The 22,163-nt window shown below is 45.1% G+C and overlaps 1 protein-coding gene across 1 annotated transcript in view; it reads left to right on the top strand.

Moving 5' to 3' along the window:
* The window catches only part of ASB9 (ankyrin repeat and SOCS box containing 9), a 36,219-nt gene extending 14,828 nt beyond the window's left edge, over nt 1–21,391 (top strand). The window contains exons 2-7 of the mRNA XM_006892421.1: nt 10,759–10,876; nt 12,969–13,076; nt 16,512–16,662; nt 18,472–18,606; nt 19,632–19,820; nt 21,174–21,391. Coding sequence (XP_006892483.1) covers nt 10,759–10,876; nt 12,969–13,076; nt 16,512–16,662; nt 18,472–18,606; nt 19,632–19,820; nt 21,174–21,391 — 919 coding nt within the window. The remainder of the gene's footprint in view (nt 1–10,758; nt 10,877–12,968; nt 13,077–16,511; nt 16,663–18,471; nt 18,607–19,631; nt 19,821–21,173) is intronic.
* Nucleotides 21,392–22,163: the final 772 nt, after the last annotated feature.

Below are 22,163 nucleotides of genomic sequence, written 5' to 3'. Positions count from 1 at the left end.
ACACACACACACACACACACACACACACACACACACACACACAAGCTCTTTCTCAGACAAAACCTTGAGAAATGCATTTTTAAAGCAACAAATCAACCATTATGAGAAATAACCTAGTTTGGTTCATTTCCATGGGATTATTCTACAACTAAATACTATGTTTATTTTTCTTTCTAAGTGGAGGAGCAAAACCATCTCTTTCCTTGTTGATGTTTAGAGTTTCTGAAGGTCTGAATCTGGGTGGGGCGGCATGGGTGTGTGCTGGTGAAGAGGCACCGCGGGAAAGGGCTTGGGGCCTAGATGTGCGGACATTGTCACAGCTCCAATGTGGAGGGTCCTAAGGGGTCTGCTGAGAGCAAGTGTGGGGACGTACAGCCTGATAATGGGGCTTTAACCATTGGTGAAGTTTAGCCTCCACCAGGCAGGGACTTGGGAACCATTGATGGTTCTGGAGGGGATTCCTGGTAGCTAACAGAATAAAAAACAATGGAGTAGTCACACTGAGGGGAGATAGTGGAGAGCTCATAAAGGATTACTGCACAAAAGTACTGGCTCACACTTTTCAAGAGCATCGGTCTCCTAACAGAGGTGGGCCTGGGGATCTGCATTTGCAATAATCTCTCAAGTGACACTGTCTGGAAACCACATTTTTGAGAACCGCTGGCCTAGCCCAAGCATGGAGCTTAGATTTTTTTTTTTATCCAACTTTGGAAATGCCAGAAAACAAGGCACACACATGTCTTTGGGGAGTTTCACTGTAAACCCCAAAGCCACATTTCTCTGATGGTTCAAATCCACCAGCAGCAGAAAGGGAGAAAGACAGGCTATCTCCTCCATGCGTTACAGTCTCAGAAACCCAGCAGAAGGTCTGCTAGGAGTTGGTTCGGACTTGATGGCGCTGAGTTTGTTTTATTTCAAAGGAAGGAACAATCAGACTATGGTGCTTGATGAAATACTTAGGTCAAAGACAGCCAAGACTGGAGTTTTCCACCTAAATTAATGTCAGATAAGGGGCCTGGAAAATAGAAACGATGAGAGGGGACCTGAGAGCAGAGCAAGGAAGCAAATGCTAAGACATTCTCTTCGTCTTTAGTAGTGACAGTGAGTGAGAAGTGGTGTCCACTTCTATGAACGCTGATAAATGTTGATAGTTGTAGAGGGGCTTCAGGTCTTTTGTTCATGGGGTCGCTAGGAGTCATGCTCGACTCGAAGGCAGTCAACAACAACAAGTGACAGTGACTGTGCCCATTGAAGATGAGCAACTAAGGTTTGGGGACAAATACATGCCCCGATTCAGAGACCTGAGGATGCTCTAGAAAGGACCAAGAGCTCAGGGCTAAAGAGAAGCCTGCAGGGGAGAACAGAGGGCCCGAGGAGTAGGAAGAGAGTTAACACTCTAATTCACTCCACGGGGACTAGAGGAAGAGGGGCTGGTTTGGTGGGATAGTTGAATTCAATACCCAACAAGCATACCCCATGCACAACCATCTCAGTGCACCTCAGCGGGTCTGCGCTACCAACCTGAAGATATGCGGTTCGAATCCCCTAGCTGCTCTGTGAGAGAAAGATAGGCAGTTTTCTCTCGTGTGATTTACTGCTTCTGAAAACCTGTTGGAGGGTCAGCTATGGGCTGTTTCCAGCTCGATGGTACACAACAACAGCAAGGGAGCTCAGTTGGGTTGCTGGGTAGGGAGGTGCACTGACAACTCAAAGGCAATCCGCCAGGGCCTTCAAGGCAGGAGGATAGGTAGTCTTCTGCTCACATTGGAAGACTCACTCAGAGGGCCAGCTGTGAGTTGCTTAGGGCTCAAGGGCGATGAACATCATTCTTAACAGGTTTCAGTGGAGCCTCTAGAATAAACAGACTAGGAAGAAAGGCCTGGTAATTAACTTCCAAAAGTTCATCACTTAATGGTCTGATCTGCATCTGATTGTCCCAGATCTGGTCATTGTTTCATTCCGTTGTATAGGGGTCGTCATCAGAAGGGGGCATACTCGGCGGCCATAGGAAGAGAAATTTTTTCAAAAGCAGCCACCCAAGCAGATGCCAGAATACCTCTGCTGCCCCCCACCTTTCTCATACCCCATACTTGACTATTGGGCTCTGACTCCCCTTCCCAGCAGCACCCCTCTCTCCCTGGCCAGCGTGGGTGTAGCCCTCCCTCTGCTGGGTGCTGGCCCTGCCTTCTGGATCAAAGCTCTGTCAGAGCTGGGTGGTTTGTTTATGTTCCTCAAGTCTTGACCTTAGTGAAGTGTGGAATGTGGAGCACTTATTTCCAGAGGGGAACTGTGAACTGTATTCAGGTGAAGTGTGTCCCCTGGGGAAGTGCGGGGGGGGGGGGTTGTGTACCAATGGGGGGGTTTTTCCTTTTGTTTTTCAAGGAGGGGGGCTAACCGGGGGGGGGGGGGGGGGGGGGGGGTGGCGAATGGCGGGACCAGGGTCTGGCTAGGCTTGGCCGGGTTTCTCTTGGCCTCCTTACTGAGAAGAAAGGATATGACGATGGACAGCTGCCACTTCAGAGAGATTTGTGCCATGCTCAGCCCTCTGCTCCACGAGCAGGAGAAAGATGTCTCTCCCTTCTCCTGAAATACCTACTGCCAGAAACTTGGGAAATGCCTCTGAAGAAGAAACTAACCACCACCCATAAGCCCCCAGAGCTAACCGTACCTGCCCCCACTTTCAGTCTCTGTTCTTCTGGCAAATACTCTCCTCTCCCCACTCCCCACCAAAAGGGGCACACACTCTATGTGTCTCTTAAACCCTGACAGGCAGGGACAGAGCTTGTTATGAATGTAGATACATCTCAGCAGGAGTGAGGGCTTTTCTTGGGGGGAGCCCCTTATTCATCAGCTAGGATGGGTGACCAGATGTGGTCCCCATAGAAAAGGCAGCGCCCAGAAAGGAGGAAAGGAGCGAGGGGAAGTGAGTGAGAGCCAGCAAGATTGTTCACGATTTAACAAGACCATGCCTCAGTGGGCCTTTCTTTTGTTTCTAGTTCTCATTTTCTTATTTGTCCTGGACTAAAGCCAATTTCCCCTGTAATAACCACCCCCAGACCTCCACTGAAGCCACCCTTATCTGAAGGCGCATGTTCCTCCCCCTTTCCCCTCTCAGAGCAGTGGGGCCTCTGGTTCCTGGCCCTGACCTTGCAGGATGCTTCCCATCATGCGCCAGGAAGATTGATGCTGCTGTCCAGTGCAGAGGGGCCTCTCAGAGTTTAATAGTTCATAGTGCTCTTTGGAATGTACCAATCGCTGCATTTTAAATCACTTCTGAAATAATGGAAACTTTGAAAATCATCCCAGAAATTGCAATAGGAATGAAACAGCCTTTCTAATGTACTGCAGGGTTTGAGGCCTCTATGGTTTCAAAGGTCCCTACATGAAAGATGAGCTTAAATGCGCTAATTAGGAGACTTGTGGAGAGGCTTCCTTGCAGCGCTCTCAGCTCCGCTTTGACTGGGCGCCTTGCCACAGGCGCTATGGCACTGTGAGCCACCCCCATTGGGCATCTGCTTTTGGTCAGCAAAAGCGATAGATGCTGGCTGAAAAAGTGTGTGGGGAAGAGTCTGCAACACAGGCCAAGGTCTTGGAGAGGCCCTAGTACGCAAATAATGGTCCTTGAGTTTCAAAGACCAGGGGGCCCAAGGGAAAACTTGGACGGTGGCCCTATTTCTGACATCTCCTGGCCTCTCTCATGGTCAGTGAATGGGAAGCCAGATAGACTTGCCGTGCACTGGGGGAGCCAAGAACGCATAGCCTGCTGGGGCATGGGCCCTGGAGAAGTCTCTCCCATCCTTCCAGGCTAGACCCTCAGTCGTTCACTTGCCAGGAGCCGGGTTCGAGCACTTCCTTGCGTCTCGAGAGTTGAAGAGAGCCCGTGGGCTAGTCTTATCCGCATTGCGTGCTATGACACAATAACACCATATGCCCATTTGTTGAATTTCACACACACATAGGCACGCAACCTATCCTCTGTCATGACTGCCCTTTTTTAACATGAGAGCTCAATGGTTCTGAGACCCGCTGAGGTGAATGTGAATGTCCCTGTGTAAATTTGAGATGGGTTTTAATTTAACAACAACCCATGTGTCTTTTGCTTGCCTGAGCACAGGCAAACGGAGACAGACTCAGGAGCCTCAGACTCTGCTGGTGGGCATGAGAAATCATCATTTTCCCAAATTAGCTGGCAGTTTCTCAGGAGATTTCAACACAGTGCTCCCATAAAAGCAATTCTACTCCTAGGTGTAGATTCAACAATCAAAACACCAGTGTTCATTGCGACATCATTCACAAGAGCCGGAATAGGGAGACTTCGAAATGTTCATCAGTTGAATGGATAGATAACGCCCCCACCCTCACCCCAGCATCAGGTTGATTCTGACTCATAGCAATCCTCCTTTGAGTTTCTGAAGCTGTAAATCTTTATAGGAAGGGACCATCCTCTTTTTCTTGTAGAGTGCCTGGTGGATTTGAACCACTGATCTTTTGGTTAGCAGCCTGACATGCTACATACTAGGTCATCAGGGATCCTTTATGGAATATTATTCATTCATAAAAAGGAATGAGGTGCTGACACGTGCAACCAAGTTCATGGGTAAGCCTTGAGCACATTATGCTAAATGAGGGAAGCCACCATGAAAGACCACATGGTATACGCTGCCATTCATCTGGTGTCGCTGTGAGTCACATTCGACGTGATGGCAACTAGTACTGGATATTTCTGGGAAATGTCCGGAAGAAGCATATCCAGAGTAACAGAAAGTCGTTGAGGGGCTGGAGGACATGGCAATGGGAGTGACTGCCCACAGGGGCAGGGTTTACTCTTGGGGTGACGAAAGTGCTCTAAAATGGATGGTGAGCCTAAAACCATTGAACTGTATCTTTTAAATTTGTGAATCGCAGAGCATGTGAGCTATATTGCAGTGAAGACGGGATCTATATGCACATCTGCACCTACAGAGAGCTGGGTGGTTTTAAATAGGGAGCTCTGGTGGCCTAATGGACAGGGAGCTGTGCTGTACCGTGCTGCTAGGTGGTGCTCCTGTTCTGTTTCGAATCTACCAGCAGCTCCACTTGATAAAGATCTCTTTCTGTGTGATTTACAACCTCTAAAAAACCTGCTGGAGGGTCAGCTATGAGGGGGCTCAAACTTGATCATAATGAGGTTTTTTAAAAAAAATTATGTATGTAAAAAAAGTGTGTGTCTCTGTGTGTATGTGTGTATTGTGTGTGCTGTCAAGTTAGAACCAACCCATAGCTGAACCTCTGGTGGGTTTTCAGAGGTAGGTAATCACACAGGAGACTGCCCATCCTTCTCCGGTGGAGAAGACAATGGATTCGAACTGCATGCAAGCCTTTTTTTTTTCTTTACTGATAAGCTATGTTGCTGTTGTTAGTTGTCAAAGTATTGACTCCAACTCATACAGATAACAGAATGAAACCCTGTCTGAACAGATAAATCTTCCAATCTCTGGTTATCCTTCTAATTTTCCAAGCACGCAGGCCTTTCCTCCCAGGACTGGCCCCTCCTGACAACATGTCCAAAGAATGTGAAATAAACTCTCTCTTTTCTTGTTTCTAAGGGGCATTCTGGCTGAGCTTCTCTTTCCTTTTCTTTTTTTTAAAATTTTTTAAAAAATAATTTCAATGAGCATTTTCAGAGATTTTGGATTTCCATTCATTCATTGATGCAAGCCTTTTTGATTGCAGCACAGCTTCTTGCCAATAGGCCGCCAGATCTCTCGTCTCCTTTTTTCTCTTCTCTTCTCTTCTCTTCTCTTCTCTTCCTCCCCTCCCTCCCCTCTCTCCCTGCTCTCTCCCTCCCCTTTCTCTCCCTCCCTTCTTTTCTCTTCTCCCCTCTCCCTTCTCTTCTCTCTCCCCTTTCCCTTCTCTCTCTCTCTCCTCTCTTCTCTCTCTCTCCTCCTCTGTCTATATATACATATCTATCTCTATCTCCATCTGCATCTCTATCATCTATTATCTATCTATCTATCTATATCTCTATATACTGTGGAGCAGCTGGTGGATTTGAACTGAGTGCCTTTTTTACTGCAGCGCAGCTTCTTGCCACGAGGCCACCAGATCTAGATCTATCTATCATCTTTATCATATCTTTCTATTATCTATCTTTCTATTATCTATGTATCTCTTTCTATCATCTATTATCTATCTAATCTATCTTTCTAGTATCTCTATCATATCTTTCTATTATCTATCTATCATCTATCTTTCTATTATCTATCATCTATCTATCTTTCTGTTATCAATCATCTATGTATTTATTTATCTGATCTATTATCTATATTTCTATTATCTATCATCTATCTATTATCTGTCAATCTTTCTATTATCTATCATCTATTACCTATCTATCTCCCTATTATCTATCTATCTATCTATCATCTTTCTATTATCTACCTTTCTAACATCTCTCTCTTTTAGCTATTATCTATCTATCTATCTAATCTCTTTTATCCATTATCAATCTATCTATCACCTTTCCATCTATTATCTACCTTTCTAGCATCTATCTTTCTATCATCTATCTATCTATCTATCTATCTATCTATCTATCTATCTATCTATCTATCTATCTATCATCTTTCTATTTCTCTATTATCTATCATCTTTCCATCTATTATCTAGCTTTCTATCATCTATGATCTATCTTCTGTCTATTGTCTATTTCTCTCTATTATCTATCATCTCTCTTTCCTTCTATTATTTATTTATCTTTTATCTATATCTATCTGTCATGTCTTATCTTTTTCTTTCTATCTATATCTATCATCTATCAATTATCTATCTTTCTATTATCTATCATCTATGTATCTTTTTCTTTCTATTATCTCTCATCTATGATCTATCTATCTTTCTATTATCTATCTATCTATCTATCTTTCTACCTGTTATCTATCATCTATCTATCTATCTATCTATCTATCTATCTATCTCTGTCTCTCTATATACTGTGGAGCAGCTGGTGGATTTTAACTGTGTGCCTTTTTGATTGCAACATAGCTTCTTTTTACCACTAGGCCACTACACACACACACACACACACACACACAAAGAGTGGGGAGGTTGTTCTAGTGGCATAATCTACAGCAAGTTGCACTGTTAACCCAAAGGTAGCATTTCTCTGACAGGTCAAATTCACCAGAGGCTCCACTGGAGAAAGATGGACTATTTCCTCAGATGAGATTTACCCTCCTAAAACCTGATGAAGGGTGGCTCTGCGTGAGTGAATGATACGGAAATGCAGTGAAGCCTGAGATCCAGACTTGACAGGACTGCCTTGCTTTGCCAGGTCTTTCCATTTTCTACCTTTAACAGTTTCCTCTCCTTCCTTTTTGTAGAAAATACTTTGTTTTCCTTCTCTGTCAGGTTTCCGCATTGCACAGCGTCTGGTTCTTGCAGGTTCCACTATATTTGCATAGCTACAGACCCCTGGCCACCGTGCCCATCAGCCCAGCATACTATCCAATCCGTGCTGCCTTCTATTGTTAGGGTGTACAACCTTGGGGTGCCTTAGTGCTTCTGTGGGAGAATGACAGAATTCTTGATTTACTCTGAAGTGATGACTCCATAATGAAGGAGTGGAAAGCCAACCCCCTTTTGTGTCTGAGCTTAATAATATAATTGCATCATTTTGATGAAAGCTGGCTGGGGTTCTGACTTAAGGACCCAAATCCCCTGCCTAGACTGTTGAGGCTGTCAGCTCTAATTATCTTGGGGAGCTTGAGGGGAGGGTGAAGAGGTGTGGCAGCTAGCTCTATGTCATTTGCAGGAGAAACGGATTGACCACCATTAGATGTGCAGGGATCCATTAGGACACACTTGCAAAGCTATTTAAAGCTCATTTTTTAAACCGTCCCCCATTTTAGCCTTTTTCTTTTTTCTTGAGATTTTGTGTGGATGGTATCTGGCATTATCAGCACCGACAGGCTGAAATGTGTGGATTTTTTTCATCCTCATTTGGAGCTATAGCTGTACTGGTGGCCTAGCCTATAGAGTTGCTTTGGTAACCCGATGGCAGTTTGAATCCACTGGCACCTCCGTGGGAGAAAGTTGGGCAATCTCCTCCCATGTGATTTACAGCCTTGAAAACCCGATGGAGGGGCTGCCATGGGCCCTTCTTCCTCGACAGCAGTGAGTTTTAGTTTGCTTTTTGAGTCAGGAGTTTAGATCCTGAATCCTAAAAACAACAGTATTTCTCCGAAGAGACTTAGGACACCCAGAGGAAATTTTGCTTCAGTTCTGAAGGCAGGAAAAGCCTTGGTACATAAATGGCCCCAACCCTCTGGGAGCCCAGAAGGCAAGTCCTGGATGCCAGTGCCTAGGCCTCACATTTGCATCCTCTTGTGTTAATGAGTCCAGCTGGAAGGGAGGGAGTGGTGTGGATTTTCCAGGGACTTGATGACCCCAAGGGGCAGCAGACCTCAGTATTCTTCCCTCCTCCTCCCTGGCTTGTCAGTTCCCAGGAGCTAAATGTCACTGATGCGTGCCCTCCCTCCCTTAAGGCACAGTAGAACTGCCTGCGCTACAGAGTTTCCAAGGCTGTTATCTTTATGGTGCAGATGGCAAGGTCTTTTCTGGAGTGTTAGTTGAATCTGAACTGCCATGTTTCTTTTACCAGCCAGACACTTAACCACTGTGGTACCAAAGTTCTTTTAAGTAAATAATAACCAGCCTTTTTAAAAAAACAAAACAAAACAAAAACCACAACACATGAAAAAGTACCCTGGAGTGGCACAGACGGTTAAGGCGTTCTACCACTAATGGGAAAGTCACATGTTTGAGTCGGCCCAGAGGTACCTTTGCAGAAAGGTTTGACTATCTGTTTCTGAAAAATCAGCCATGAAAACTATGGAGCACAGTTTTTCTCTGACACGCCTGGGGGTGCCGTGCGTCGAAACCAAGCCCACAGCTCCTGATTCAGATTGGATAGCAGCTTCATTGATTCTCAGGTCTTCTCTGCTTTTAGGAGATGCCTGCCTTGCTTTGGCGTTTACCAAACCACACACCTCCCAGTGGGCCGCACATATTTTGACCTCCTGAGAGTTTGTTCTGGAAGTCAAATTCAGCTTAAGGGGAAGAAAATTCAGGTCTCCATCTCACTCAGGCCACACCCACACTAAAAAAGGGCCAGAATAGTATTTCATGTGTTGGGGTTGGGTTTATAGTCTATCTTTTTAAGATCTTGTAGTCTTTCTACTTGGTTGCTATTTTAAATAGCTGTGCAAATAGCATGAAATGAAGACCCTCTGGTTCATGTTAAGGTGGCAGAAGGCAGTGTTGCCTTATGCTGTCTCCAGGAGTTGGAGCTGATTCAATGGCACCTAACCACAATATATACTGGAAGTCCCTGAGTGATGTTCCCTAAAGAAAGAGGGTGGAAGTTTGAGTCCAAACAAAAACACCCTGGAAGAAAGGCCTGGCAATCTGAAAAAAAAAAAAAAGTTGGTCGTTGAAATCTATGGAACACAGCTCAACTCGGACACACATGGAGTCACCATGTGTCAAAGCAGACTTGATAATAACTGGTTTTCTACGTACTGATTCATGTTGTTCTTAGTTGCATCGAGTCGATGACTCACAGGACCCCAAGTGACAGAGTAGAACTGGCCCACAGCATCTCCCAGGCAGTGACCTTTATAAGAGCAGAACACCAGGTCTTTCTCCTGAAGAGTTGTGAGGTGGGTATGAATTGTCGACCTTTTAGTTAGCAGCTTAACTGAAGTCACACCACCATGGAGGACTGGGTAAGTGTATTGCTGTTCACTCTTTACAGACAAGGAAACTGAGGCTCAGAAGTCAAGTGGGTTTGAATTCAGAGCTTTCTCGTCCCCATATGAGCTCATTGCCTTTGAGGGTAAATAATGTTTGTCCCAAGGTCACACTGCACTCTGGTTTGTATTCACTACTGGGGCTGGAGGTAATCCATAAATAGATTTGGTTCTGCTTAAGTTTGATTCCAAACCTAATGGTGTATGTAATTGCGTAAGTGATTCCAACCATTAATACATGGTACTGTTTGCTGAGATGCCAAAGTGTGTATTTTATGCAGGAAACTAGGCTAGTAACCATGGCTTAACACACTAATGCTGGTAATTAGCTAAGGCCTCACTTAACAAAATGGACCATTTGTCTTTGAAATCAGTGTGCCGATGGAAGCACAGCGATCTGTCATCTCCTTTGTCCCCATTTTGAGACCTGGTTCGAGTCCTCCCTGGCTGGTTTGTCTGTGTATAAGAAACACTCAGAGGGAGAAATGCTGACGTCTTCACGGGATTTGCGTGACCACAATATTTTCAGCCAGAACCTGTTAGCCTTCAGTGTCGGCGGGCAAAGATAAGCCCCCGGCTTCTGAAGTGTGTCATTGTTAGGTGCCCTTGAACTGTGCTGATTCACCGTAACCCCACATGCAACAGAAGGAGACACTGCTTCCTCTGTCTTGCACCGTCTTGGTGGCTGTTGATTATATGATGGAGTCCATTGCCCTGGATGGATGCTCTTGTATTTTAGGTTCCTTCCAGCTCCCCTGAGGGTGGTGGGCTCCTTGTAATCCACACGGTTTTCACAGACTAATTTTGAGAAGTAGACCACCAGGTCTTTCTTCCTAGTCTTCATCTGGGAGCTTGGCAGAAATCTTTCCACCATGGGTAACTGCTCAGATTCGAAATGCCGGTGGCAGGATTTCTAGCATCACAGCCCCCACAGTACGACACGTGGACAGATGAGGTCAGTGTAAAGTGCACTGGTCAACGTAACCTCGCCCTTTCTCCTTACAGATGCCATGACAGACTGGTCTCCTTTGCATGAAGCTGCAGTCCATGGACACCTGCTTTCACTTAGGAACCTACTCAGCCAGGTAGAGTTGTTGAGATACATCAAGTAGGAAGAGAATCTCAATACACACCATCCTGAGAAACCAGAAATCAAGGGGTCTGATTCGAAAACATGCATTTCCCTTTCAGTGTAATGAGAATCTCATGTAATTTTCACGAACTCTTTTTTTTTTAACCATATATTATTGTTATGACGGGAGTCCAGAACAAAGGCTGCATAGTGGAGTGGACTTGGGAGGAGGGATTGAATAACAATGAAAGAATTTTTTTCTTTTACATTTCAAAAAGAAAAGCGAATTGGGGGTAGAGGGCTGGGCAGGGAGATAAGTGCAACAATGAATGAATGGAAATCGAAAGTCTCTGTAAAAAAAAAAGTAGGAGAAAAGGGCAACAATGAATGAATGGAATTCCAAAATCTCTGTAGATGTTCATTGAAATTAATAATAATAATAATAAAAATAAACTTTTAAATTAAAAAAGTAGTAGAAAAAAAGAAAATAATTCTAGTCAAACAACTACAATTGGATCAAGACAGGGGATATCCATAAAAGCTTTTGTTTCTATCTTCTTGGTTTTGGTTGATTTTGAGAATAAAAAAAGAATCTGATCAAAACTATTTTTTTCAAAAGAAATATTTATGACAAAATATAACTGCAACAAAATAGAAAATAAAAGAAACTTTTAAAAAAAAACCACCTAAAAAAAAAAGGAAAATCTTCTATTTGAGGCGAACCCTTTTTAAGGAACCCTGGGCTAACAGTGATTACGTTTAGGCTGCTGGCTGAAAGGCTGACAGTTTGAATGTACAAGGGTCCCTCTGAAAGAGATAGTTGAAGTGGTCTGCTTCTTGGTTCTCCTATGGGGCAGTTCTACTCTTTATTTTAGGATGGCTTTGAGTTAGGGAGCTTTGGTGGCCTGGTGAGAGTGATAAGAAGCTACGTTGCAATCCCGAAGGGCCGCAGCTTGGTTCTACCAGCTGCTCCACAGGAGAAGGATGGCCAATCTCCTCCCACTGAAGACCAGCGGGAGGGTCAGCTGTGGGTCGGCTCCGACGTGATGGCACACGACAACACGCCTTAGAATATGGTTAGAAGGGGGTTCTGTGACATGGGCCATAGAGGCCTGAGCTGCTTGCCCAAAGGCCACGCCTCTCTCTCCAGAGGCTCCTTCCGAGAAAGAGTGACAATCTCCTCTCCTGTAGGTCAGCTAGGAGTCAGTTTGGAATTGGTAGCAGTGAGTGAGTTTGAGGATTTTTTTTAAAGGAAATTATTTTTTTAATACTTGTTTATTTACAAACTTCAAATACATTGTTTTCAAGAATACATTCTTCCAATTTCCCTCACCCTCCTCATCAAATTGTCCAACCCCATGACTAATCCCCCCTCCCCCTGCACATCCTCATCCCTCTGCTTCCACGCTCTCCACCCCTCTTGGATTCTTATACTCATTCTACAATATGATTGTATACAATAGTTATCCTTGTGGGACTGAGATAGTTCACTCAGCATAATGTTTTCCAGTCCTTCCCAAGTTGTGTAGTATTCCATTGTGAATTTGAGTTCTGATGAGTTAGATTCAACTTAGGGGCAGTGAGTTTGGTCTGGAGTGTTTCTTGTGGGGCAGGTTTTTTTTCACATTTTTTTTTAGGTTGTAAATTTTTTAAATTGATATTTTAATTAAAGTTTATAAAGAACTTGGATTTCCAATCGTTCATTGTTGCACATTTTCCTCCCTGCTCCTCCTCCTCCCAGATCACTTTTTTCTTTGGGGGGAGGAAAGATCTTTCATTGTTATACAGTCCCCCACCCCCACCCCAGATCACTCTACTATGCAACTCTTATTCTGGACTCTTGTCATGCCAATAATCCCTGATTATATATTGCTTTTATACTGTTCTCTCCCTCATCTGTTTCAATGCTTTGTACATTATTTATCCTTTCTTTTCTTAGTTTCCCCCTAGCCCCCATGTCTGTCTTGTGTAACACTTTGTTTTGTTAGCATCTGAGCCAGTGATTGTGACTTGTAGAAGAACTGTCGCAGTGATGGTATCCGGGTGGAGGCAGGCCCCAGGCCCTGCTGCTCTGCCCTCCTGATTCTGCCCTTCCCATCCTCCAGGGCTGGCCAGTGAACCTCCTTACTGAGGAGCAGTCATCACCACTGCATGAAGCCTGCCTCGGCGGCCACTTCTTGTGTACCAACGTGTTATTACAGCATGGCGCTCAAGTAAGTGGGATCACCTGCCTCCTGAGAAAATGAGAACGAAAAATGGCTACTTCTGCAATTCTCAGCACTTTTCATTAGCCAGATTAGAAATGCAAACAGCAGTATTTTTTTCTAAGAGTGTTGTGCTCGCCCAGTTTCTTCTTGTAGTCTTCATAAAAGCACATGGCCATGTCTTTCTTCCAGGAAGCAACTGATGGGTTTGAACCACTGACTTTTATGTTCGCAGTCGAGTGTTTTATCCACAGCACCATCACAGCTCGTAAGGATATGACAGTCCCTGCTTTTTCAGTCATTTGTATTCTAATTGGTAAGAGCCAGAGAAGCAGGTAGAGAAATCACTGAACTCAATGCTTGTAACGTCAGCTGATAAGATACCTGAATCATAGTTGCTGTATATTGTCAAATCAAAGCTGACCCCTAGCTGACCCTCCACCAGGTTTTCAGAAGCAGTAAATCACATAGGAAGAGAATGCCCATCTTTCTTCCGCAGATCAGCTGCTGGATGCAAACTGTGTGCCTCCTGGTTGGCAGCACAGCTCCTTACCGCGAGGCCACCAGAGCTCATTGACATCACCGCTATTGTTGTGTACTGTCGAGTCGGAACAGACCTATAGCTGGCCCTTCAGCAGGTTTCCCCAGGCAGTTAATCACAGGGGAGGAGATTGTTCATTCTTCTCCCATGAAGCAGCTGGTGGACCACCTGAATGTACCCAAACCACGCACCTTTGGGTTGTCAGAGTAATTCCATACCACTAGGTCACCAGAGCTCCCTTCAGCACAGTAACCTACCATGCACATCACACAGGAGCCTACTACACACACCACAATAACCTACTCCAATTAGCATTTAATACGTACTCAGTTGGAATTCCAGTGTGTGTATGTTCCTGGTTGAGTGGTCCTTTTCCCAGGGTGAGTCGAGGGCAAGGACTTCTTCTGTCCTGTGGCCCTGTGTAAGTGTGTGGCTACCAGGTTTACCCTAGGAGTCATCTCCATTCCAGGTAGTTGGTATGGGCAAGAACATGGATGGCTTTTAAGGACCAATCCTGGCAGTGATGGACCTAACTTTTGCCCATTTTCTACCGGCCCAAACTCATTTAGACCATGTCTAACTGCAAGGGAGGCTGGGAAGTGTAGTGTACCCAGGGTTAGAGGAAGCAAGTGTGCTGAGCGCACTGCGTCTTAGCTATAGAAGCCAACTTACAGAGTATTTCTAGCCGTTACTTTTTGGTACTTAGCAAGCCACCACAATTTATTGGCTTAAACTGATAGTCATTAATCACACAATTCTCAGCCTCTGCTGGACACTTTTTCTTTTCCAGGCAGCCTACACTTACCTCACTGAACAGGGCTTACATACGCATTTAAGATTAGCTGGTAAATCAGCTAGGAGCTAGGAGCCCTGGTGGTGAAGCGGGTTAAGTACTGAGCTGCTGACCAATAAGGTTTGAACCTACCATCTGCTACACAGAAGAAAGCTGAGGCAGCCTGCTTCTGCAGATTCACAGCCTTTTAGTTCTTGTAGTTCTGCCCTGTCCTACAGGGTCACTATGAGCTGGAAATCGACTTGCAGTCGAATCAGCCAGGGCATGTAGGTTTGGATGGCCTTGGCTGGGCTGCTTGGGATGACTGGTCAGTCAGCGCATTTGCCATGTGCTCTCTCAACTCTCAGAGGCAGCCTGAATTTATTCACAGGCAGCAAGATAGGGCAAGCTGCCAGCTTGGATCACATAGGCTACTGGCCAAAGCAAGTCACGTGGCCAAGGCTCACTCCAAGCAGTAAGAATGGAAGTGGCTGCAAAGCCATTTAGCACCAGGCCTGTAAACCCAGTGCTATCCAGTTGAATCCTGTCCATAGCAACCCTAGAGGACAGAGCAGAACTGTCCTTAGGGTTTTTTAAGCCTGTAAAGATATTTTTTAAAATTTATAGTTGCACATTTTCTTCCCCCTCTGCCTCCTCCCCTGGACTGAACAGACTGCCACATTGTTCTTCCATGGAACAGCCAGGTCCCAACTGTTGATCTTTCAGTTAACAGCCCAATGTGCCACTAGGGCTCCTTCACACAGTCCAGAGATGGCTTGGAAGAAGCTGTGACCATTCTGGGGGGGGAAAGTACCACAATGTAATAAGTATTAACACTAAGAAGTTACACAGCTGTGTCTTCCCAACCTATTTTATTTCTGACAGAGGGAGGGAGTCAAAAGAGACTTCCTACAGGAACTGATGTCTAAATTGAAACCTAAAAGATCTGTTGGATTTGGCTGAATGGTAGGTTAGGGGAAATTATGGGCTTCTCTCCCGCTGGGCACAAAGAATGCAGAAGCCTGGAGGTGCCAGGGAGCGGACTGCTGTGACAGGAAGAGGGCTCTTATGGCAGGAGAGAGCGAGAGTGGGAGGGTTTGGTTCAGAACATGAACCATCCCGCTGTCCACTCCAGAAAGGACGAAATGGGCCTTGTCCTGAGGCCAGCAGAGAGCCACTGGTGAGTACCTACTTAGAGTCACATTTTTTTTTGTTAAGAAAAATTGATCCCAAACATAAAAGCAGACCAGAAAGAAGGCGAAACAAAACCGGCGTTCAGGTGCAAACTAGAAGGGAACACCTAATTACCCCCAGACATTGCACCCTGGGACCTTTCAAGCCTCAAGATGGCCCTAGCCTTGTTTGGAAACAGAACGTGTGATTGAATGGATGTCTTTGCAAGATCATTGCTAAACAGGTCCACCGAGCAGTTACTCAACACTGAGAAGCACAGACATTCATTTAACTTTCTAGTTGCTATTTGCTTGTAGCCTAAATACAGGAAAGGTACAAGTTGACCTGTAGAGTTGGAAGAGGAAACTCAGAGCTTACCGTTTTGTGGCCCTGTAGGACAGTCACCACTTTTGTATATATTTGTAACTAGAGACAATATTCCGGCCTTGCTGGGACTGACACTCACCACACAACACTGAATCTGCAGGGCGCTACCATCATATCATACTGGTGCCCTCATAAATGGACTTTTGAAATGTGCCCACTTGATATATCTTGAAGGTCATGTTTTTAACGTTTAAGAACGATACTTTAACAATTGTAGAACGTTACTCTGCCAACTGTGAAGAAACTAGATAGGCGCAGGGTGGAATCTGGGAGGGAAGCTTGAGAAGAAAGAGATTAATCAGGAAGCTGCTGAAGCTATCTGATTTTATAGTTCCCATTCCTGGAGAAGGCATAGAGGAGAAAGAACATTCAGTAACATTCTCAGTGCCTTTTCATTGGCACTGTGCTCCGTATTTCACATGATTGTGGAATGGGTATTATTTTTGCCCTATTTTGTCGCTGCAGAGTTTAAGGCTCAGAGAGGTCAAATACTAGCTCAAAAGTAATGCATTCTAGATTCGAACTCAGAAGACACCACTGTCTGCTTTCATTCGAGAACTTTCCTTCACAGGTGAATGGCTTTACTACCAACTGGCACACTCCCTTGTTCAATGCTTGTGTTAGTGGCAGCCAGGAATGTGTAAATTTGCTTCTGCAGCACGGAGCCACCCTGGACAATGTAAATGACCTGGCTTCACCCATTCATGAAGCTGCTAAACGAGGTAAATCTGGTAATTTCAGTTTCCCACCCATTCCTTTAGAGACATCCTACTGTTGAAAGAAAGAGAGTAAATGAGGTATATTTTAGGGCAGTGGTTCTCAGAGGCCTCTGGACCAGAAGCATCAGCAGGACCTGAAATGTAAATGCCCATTTCTGGACCTCATTCTGGAACTATGGAATTAGGAGCTCTGGGGAGAGGCCCAGAATCTGTGTGCTTTTGCTGCCCCTTGAACTGGAGAACCCCCATTTCAGGACCTCACAGTAGTAGGGCAAACTGCTGTTCCCTTGGGAGAGGGCCTACCACGTAGTAGACTATACAGCCTTATTTGTCAGTCTATGGCCCCAGAGAGATCAAGTTCTTTTCTAAAATGAACTATTTTCTACTGTGAGAAGGTTGTCTCAGGGTTCACCAGGTTTGCTAGGTGAAGCTGCTTCTAAGTTCTGAAGCTGGAAGATGTCAGACACAGTTGGGGATTTGATAAATTAGAGGATCATTGAAAACAAGAGAAACTTTCCATGAGATAAACAATACCTACAACCATGCACTCAAACATACCATCAGTCATCCTGAAGATGGCCTCGACGGCAACTAACAACACTTCGGGGCAGTTTTCTTCATTAACGCGATAATTTTCCTGATCTTCTGAACTCTGAGCCAAAAATACATTTGCCAATCCTTCCTTTCTCTGGTGTTCACCACCATCATCATCATCATCATCATCTGGCCAGAGGGCTTTCGGTTTCCACAAGAGCTTTCACAAAAAGGCCTCTTCTGCACCTTCCAGAAGCCCTAACGACTAGATCAAGTATATGCAATCATCTCCCAAAGCATAGTCTTTTATTAAGAGACTTGCTGGTTCCTCACATTTACACAGTGAATATATACATACATATTTACATAGAAAATATAAATGCATACATTTACTGGATACAAATGGGTAATAACAGAAGTGCAAAGGAGCAAGAGTGATGTGCCTTTGAACGGACCTAGTTTGCCCAACTGGGACTCGTTCATGGTGGATTTGGTAGCTGCCTCACTTGCCTGCTGTCACCCTTAAGGTCTGCTTTTGGTGAGGCTCTGTCCCTGTTTCGGGGCCCCTGCTCTGCCCTGTCTTCTTGAGGTCCAAGCTAAATAGTTGCCAGTGAGTCAACTCCGATTCCTGGTCACCCCATGTGGGTCACTTCATATAGTTCCTGTTACGTATTGTTGAGTCACCTCCAACTCATAGCAACCCTCTGTACAACAGCTCTGAAGTCTGTCCTATCTTGAGCCAATCTCATTGCCTCCGACACACGTATTCCCATTATCCCACTCACTGAGTCAATCCATCTCATGCAGGGTCTTCCTCTCCTGTGCTGTTTTTCCCCCAACTAGTTCTTACCAATGTTGTTGTTGAGTGCCGTCTAGTCGAATATGACTCATAACGACCCTATGAGCAAAAGACCTGAACCCTGTTTCTAGCCTGTGCCATCCTCACACTTCCTGACACACAAGTGGGCAATTCAATTTTTGTATCTCACTAAGAATCTCACAAATAAATGACAAGGGGTGGATTGGTCAATGGTGGTTTAAAATTGGCTAGTAAATGCTGGTGAGTTCCACTCAATAGGTGCAAATCATGACTTGTCAACCGGTTAACTGGTGGCAATGTTTTGCAGTAATTTCCTGTTTGAGGTAAAGGGAAGGTCTTTTGGTCTTTGGGATAAATTGCTGGCAAAATTTAAGAAGCAAACATATAAATAAAACAGGGACGATGGTGTTTTCATAACAATGGAACTTGTGCTCTGTTTTGTGTTGCTTGGGCTGCAGGCCATGTGGATTGTATAGAGACTCTTGCATCACATGGTGGCAACATTGATTATAACATCAGACACCTGGGCACTCCATTGTACGTGGCTTGTGAAAACCAGCAGATAGCTTGTGTCAAGAAGCTTCTGGAATCAGGTAAGACAGAAAACCTCCAAACAAGCAAGCAAACAAAAACACCAACCAACCAAGGGCAAGGGAATGAAATGTTCTCATTTTTCTCTCTGCTCTATGTTTAATGTCTAAATGTTTAATGCTTCAATATGGCTAAATGTTTCAAGTTCTCGCTGCGATAGTAGAGGAAAGCATATGGGCAATAGGAATGGACTTTGTTCTCATGAGGAATTGAAACTCTTTGAGTCTCAGTCCTCTCACTTCTAACAAGAGGCTGAGGATGGTGATGGTAACTAGTGATACCTCCCTCTCAGGGTGGCCCTCGCCCTTTCTTCGGCCTCTCTCTTTCCTCCTGACCATATTTTTAAGGCTCTGAATAATTTGCAAAACTGGTAACTAGTGATACCTCCCTCTCAGGGTGGCCCTCGCCCTTTCTTCGGCCTCTCTCTTTCCTCCTGACCATATTTTTAAGGCTCTGAATAATTTGCAAAACTGATGGAACAGGCCTGGTCTTCCTATTTGGAGCTGTCTTTACCAACTCTCTTTGATTTGGAAATGGAACTTGTCCTGTGTTAAACGCATTGTGAAGCTTCTATTTTATTTGAAATCACCTACAAAACACTGTTTCTTTTCACCACCCTTTTGTTGCCCACTCACCCCTTTGACACATGGAGCACCACCTCTTTAATTAGCGGAGTTCTGTTTCTTCAAGACTCTAGTAAACTCTCCCTCACTTGAATTCTTATTATGGATCTTATAGCCTTTTCCTCCCCTGGGCTCACCACTCACCTTGTTAGATGGACACCAGTGTCTCTTTTGTAAGTACAGACTCTGTCTGTCAGTCACCGGTGAGTTCTTAGCCCTATAGGTTGTACTCAGTCATTTTGTAAAATGGCATTTCCCCATGTTAGTAAAAGCAGTCAAAGAAACTCCTGTTTTCTCCAGAGCATTAAGAGTTGTCCCTTTCTCTTAGGCAAAACTTTGAGAGGGTGGATGGTTGGACCCTGTACTTTGCCTGACTCCCTTCTGTTCTCGTCCTGCCTACTTAGGGGCAAATGTGAATGATGGCAAAGGGCTTGATTCCCCTCTTCACATGGCGGCCAGGACCTGTAACAAGGAGTTGATTCTCATGCTCTTGGACTTCGGAGCTGACATCTATGCGAAGAATGCCGAGGGCAAGTGCCCTGTGGAGCTGGTCGCCCCAGAAAGCAGTATTGCCCAGCTCCTGCAGAGAGAAGGTGCTTCTCCTTTGCCCGAACCCAAGCCCTGACCTGTTAAAGACTCCCATGGGCTCTAGTAGGAGGCAGGTGTTTGCCCAGTTCTGACTTGCAGTCCTACCCATGACCGAAGTGCATCTTCAAGTGTGGGAAAGTTTAGGACATTCAGTATTCAACAAATACACAGTTGATTATTGTCTGTGTGTTGCATTGCACACACACACACACACACACACACACACACACACACACACTTCCTTAAGTGATGCTCTAACCCAAATGGTGACAGTTGAAATCTACCTAGACATGCCTCAGAAGAAGGGTTTTCAAAGCCTTGAGAACCCTGTGGAGCACAGCTCTACATATGTGGGGCCTTTATGAGTTTGAATTGACTTGGTGGCAACTGGTTGGTGTTATGAAATGCTGTTGTTCAGTGCTGCTAAGTCCATTCCAACCCAGCAGAGCCACGGACAAGAGAACCAAACCCCGTCTGATCATGTCCCCTCCTCACAATCTCAGCTGTGTCTAAGCCCACTGCTACAGTCACTGTGTAGTCTATCTAACGGAGGGTCTACTTTTCCAAGAATGATAATCTTTTCCAAAGGCTCATGTATATTCAATATTGTCACCACCACCACCACAGTTGGAAAGGGTCAATTCGTCTTTGATCTTCTTTACTCACTGTCCAACTTGTTCACATATAAGAAGCAATTGAAAAACACAGTGGCTTGGGTCAGGTGCACTTTCTTTCTTTTTTTTTTTAACTAATATCCTGGCTCTTAGCACTTTAATGAGGTCCTTTGTTAGCAGATTTGCCTAATGCAATTAAAAAGCCAAGCCATGAGTTATTGAAAACAATTTATGGGCAAAATAGTAAATGATGCAGGATGCATCAAAAGAAAAAAGAAGGAATACACAGATTCACTGTTCCATTTAAAAAAAATAAGCTTGAGTCAGGTGCACTTTCAATTAGATGGAAGAAAATAGAATGTGGCTAAAAACAACAACAAATCCAGAAAGTGGCAGCATCTTCCTAGTTCCTTTAAAACATTAGATATTATACACGCAACATTAGATTTGATATGCTTAACAAGAATGACAATAAACTTATTCACTCTCATTGCCATTGAGTGGCAAGGGACTCATAGCTCACCTTCCATTGGGTTTTTGAGGCTGTAGAGTACATGGGAGGAGATTGCCCATCTTTCTCCTGAGGCGAGGCTGATGGATTTGAACCATCAGAGTCATGGCCTTTGGGTTAGCAGCACAGCTCCCTATGGAGTAGGCCACCAGAGCTCCCTGACATAAAAGGAGCTGAAAATGCGTCTTAGATTGATACACCAAATGTGTAACTGGCTTGGGATCTTTCTGCAGGGCCGCCCTCGTTGATGCAGCTGTGCCGTCTGAAGATCCGAAAATGCTTTGGGATCAAGCAGCATCATAAGATCACGGAATTGCTCATCCCGGAGGAGCTGAAACACTTTCTCCTCTACACCGATGACAGCGGAAGAGGCAGAAGAAGCGGCCGAGTGCGCGGCACCAACAGGCTGCCAAGAGCCGCGCGCGCTTCCGCCACTGGAACGCCCCAATAAAACTGAGCTTCCAGCGCTTAAAAAGCATTTTCAATGAGTTCTTTATTTCCGGTGTGCGATACTCTGACAGTGTGGGTTTTGCTTATTGGAAGGCAGGAAGATAAGCTTTTCCCCCTGCCTGGAAGAGGGTGGCTAAGATACCAGCCGTTGCTTCGAACATCCACTGCATGCCAAGCACTGAGCTGCCACTGTTTGAGGGCTGGTGTACTGTAATCCTCACAGCTCTGCCAGGTGGGGGGCTGTTCCTGGCCCTCCTCTAGCTCAGATGCAGACTCAGCATCTCAGGGAGGCACGTTTGTCCAATTCCCCTCAACGGGCATAGGGAGTCAGACTCCATCATAGGTTCTCGGATCTAAACTGAGGCAGTGAGTTGGAAGGCATTTGGGGCTGATTAGGGAAGGAGGTCAGACCACAAGACAGCGGTGTTGTAAGTTATTTGTTGGGGACCACGCATTGACAGCTGCATGCAGTGGGCAGGTGGTCCCTTACAGGAGGAGGTCTGCCTGAAGCAACCAGCACGGGGGAGGGGGAGGGGACCAGACACCACAATGACAACTCTATACAGTTTCACATTTTTCAGGGGTGGACCACCCCACCAGGCCTTTCTTCCCAGGCACCTCTGTGTGGCCTAAAATGTCCAACTTTTCGGTTAACAGCCAAGTCCATTCTGCTTGGTTCAAGCAGAAGGAGAGGTGTTATTGTTGAATATCATCGAGTCAGAATCTACTCGCGGCTGACCCTCCAGCGAGTTTTCAGAGGCAGTAAATTGCAC

The sequence above is a fragment of the Elephantulus edwardii genome, unplaced genomic scaffold (assembly GCF_000299155.1).
Source record: "Elephantulus edwardii isolate Elephantulus edwardi_28Jun2011 unplaced genomic scaffold, EleEdw1.0 scaffold00115, whole genome shotgun sequence".
NCBI lineage: Eukaryota > Metazoa > Chordata > Mammalia > Macroscelidea > Macroscelididae > Elephantulus > Elephantulus edwardii.
Note: the sequence above shows the minus strand (reverse complement) of the source record. Positions and strands in the feature narration are given on the sequence as shown.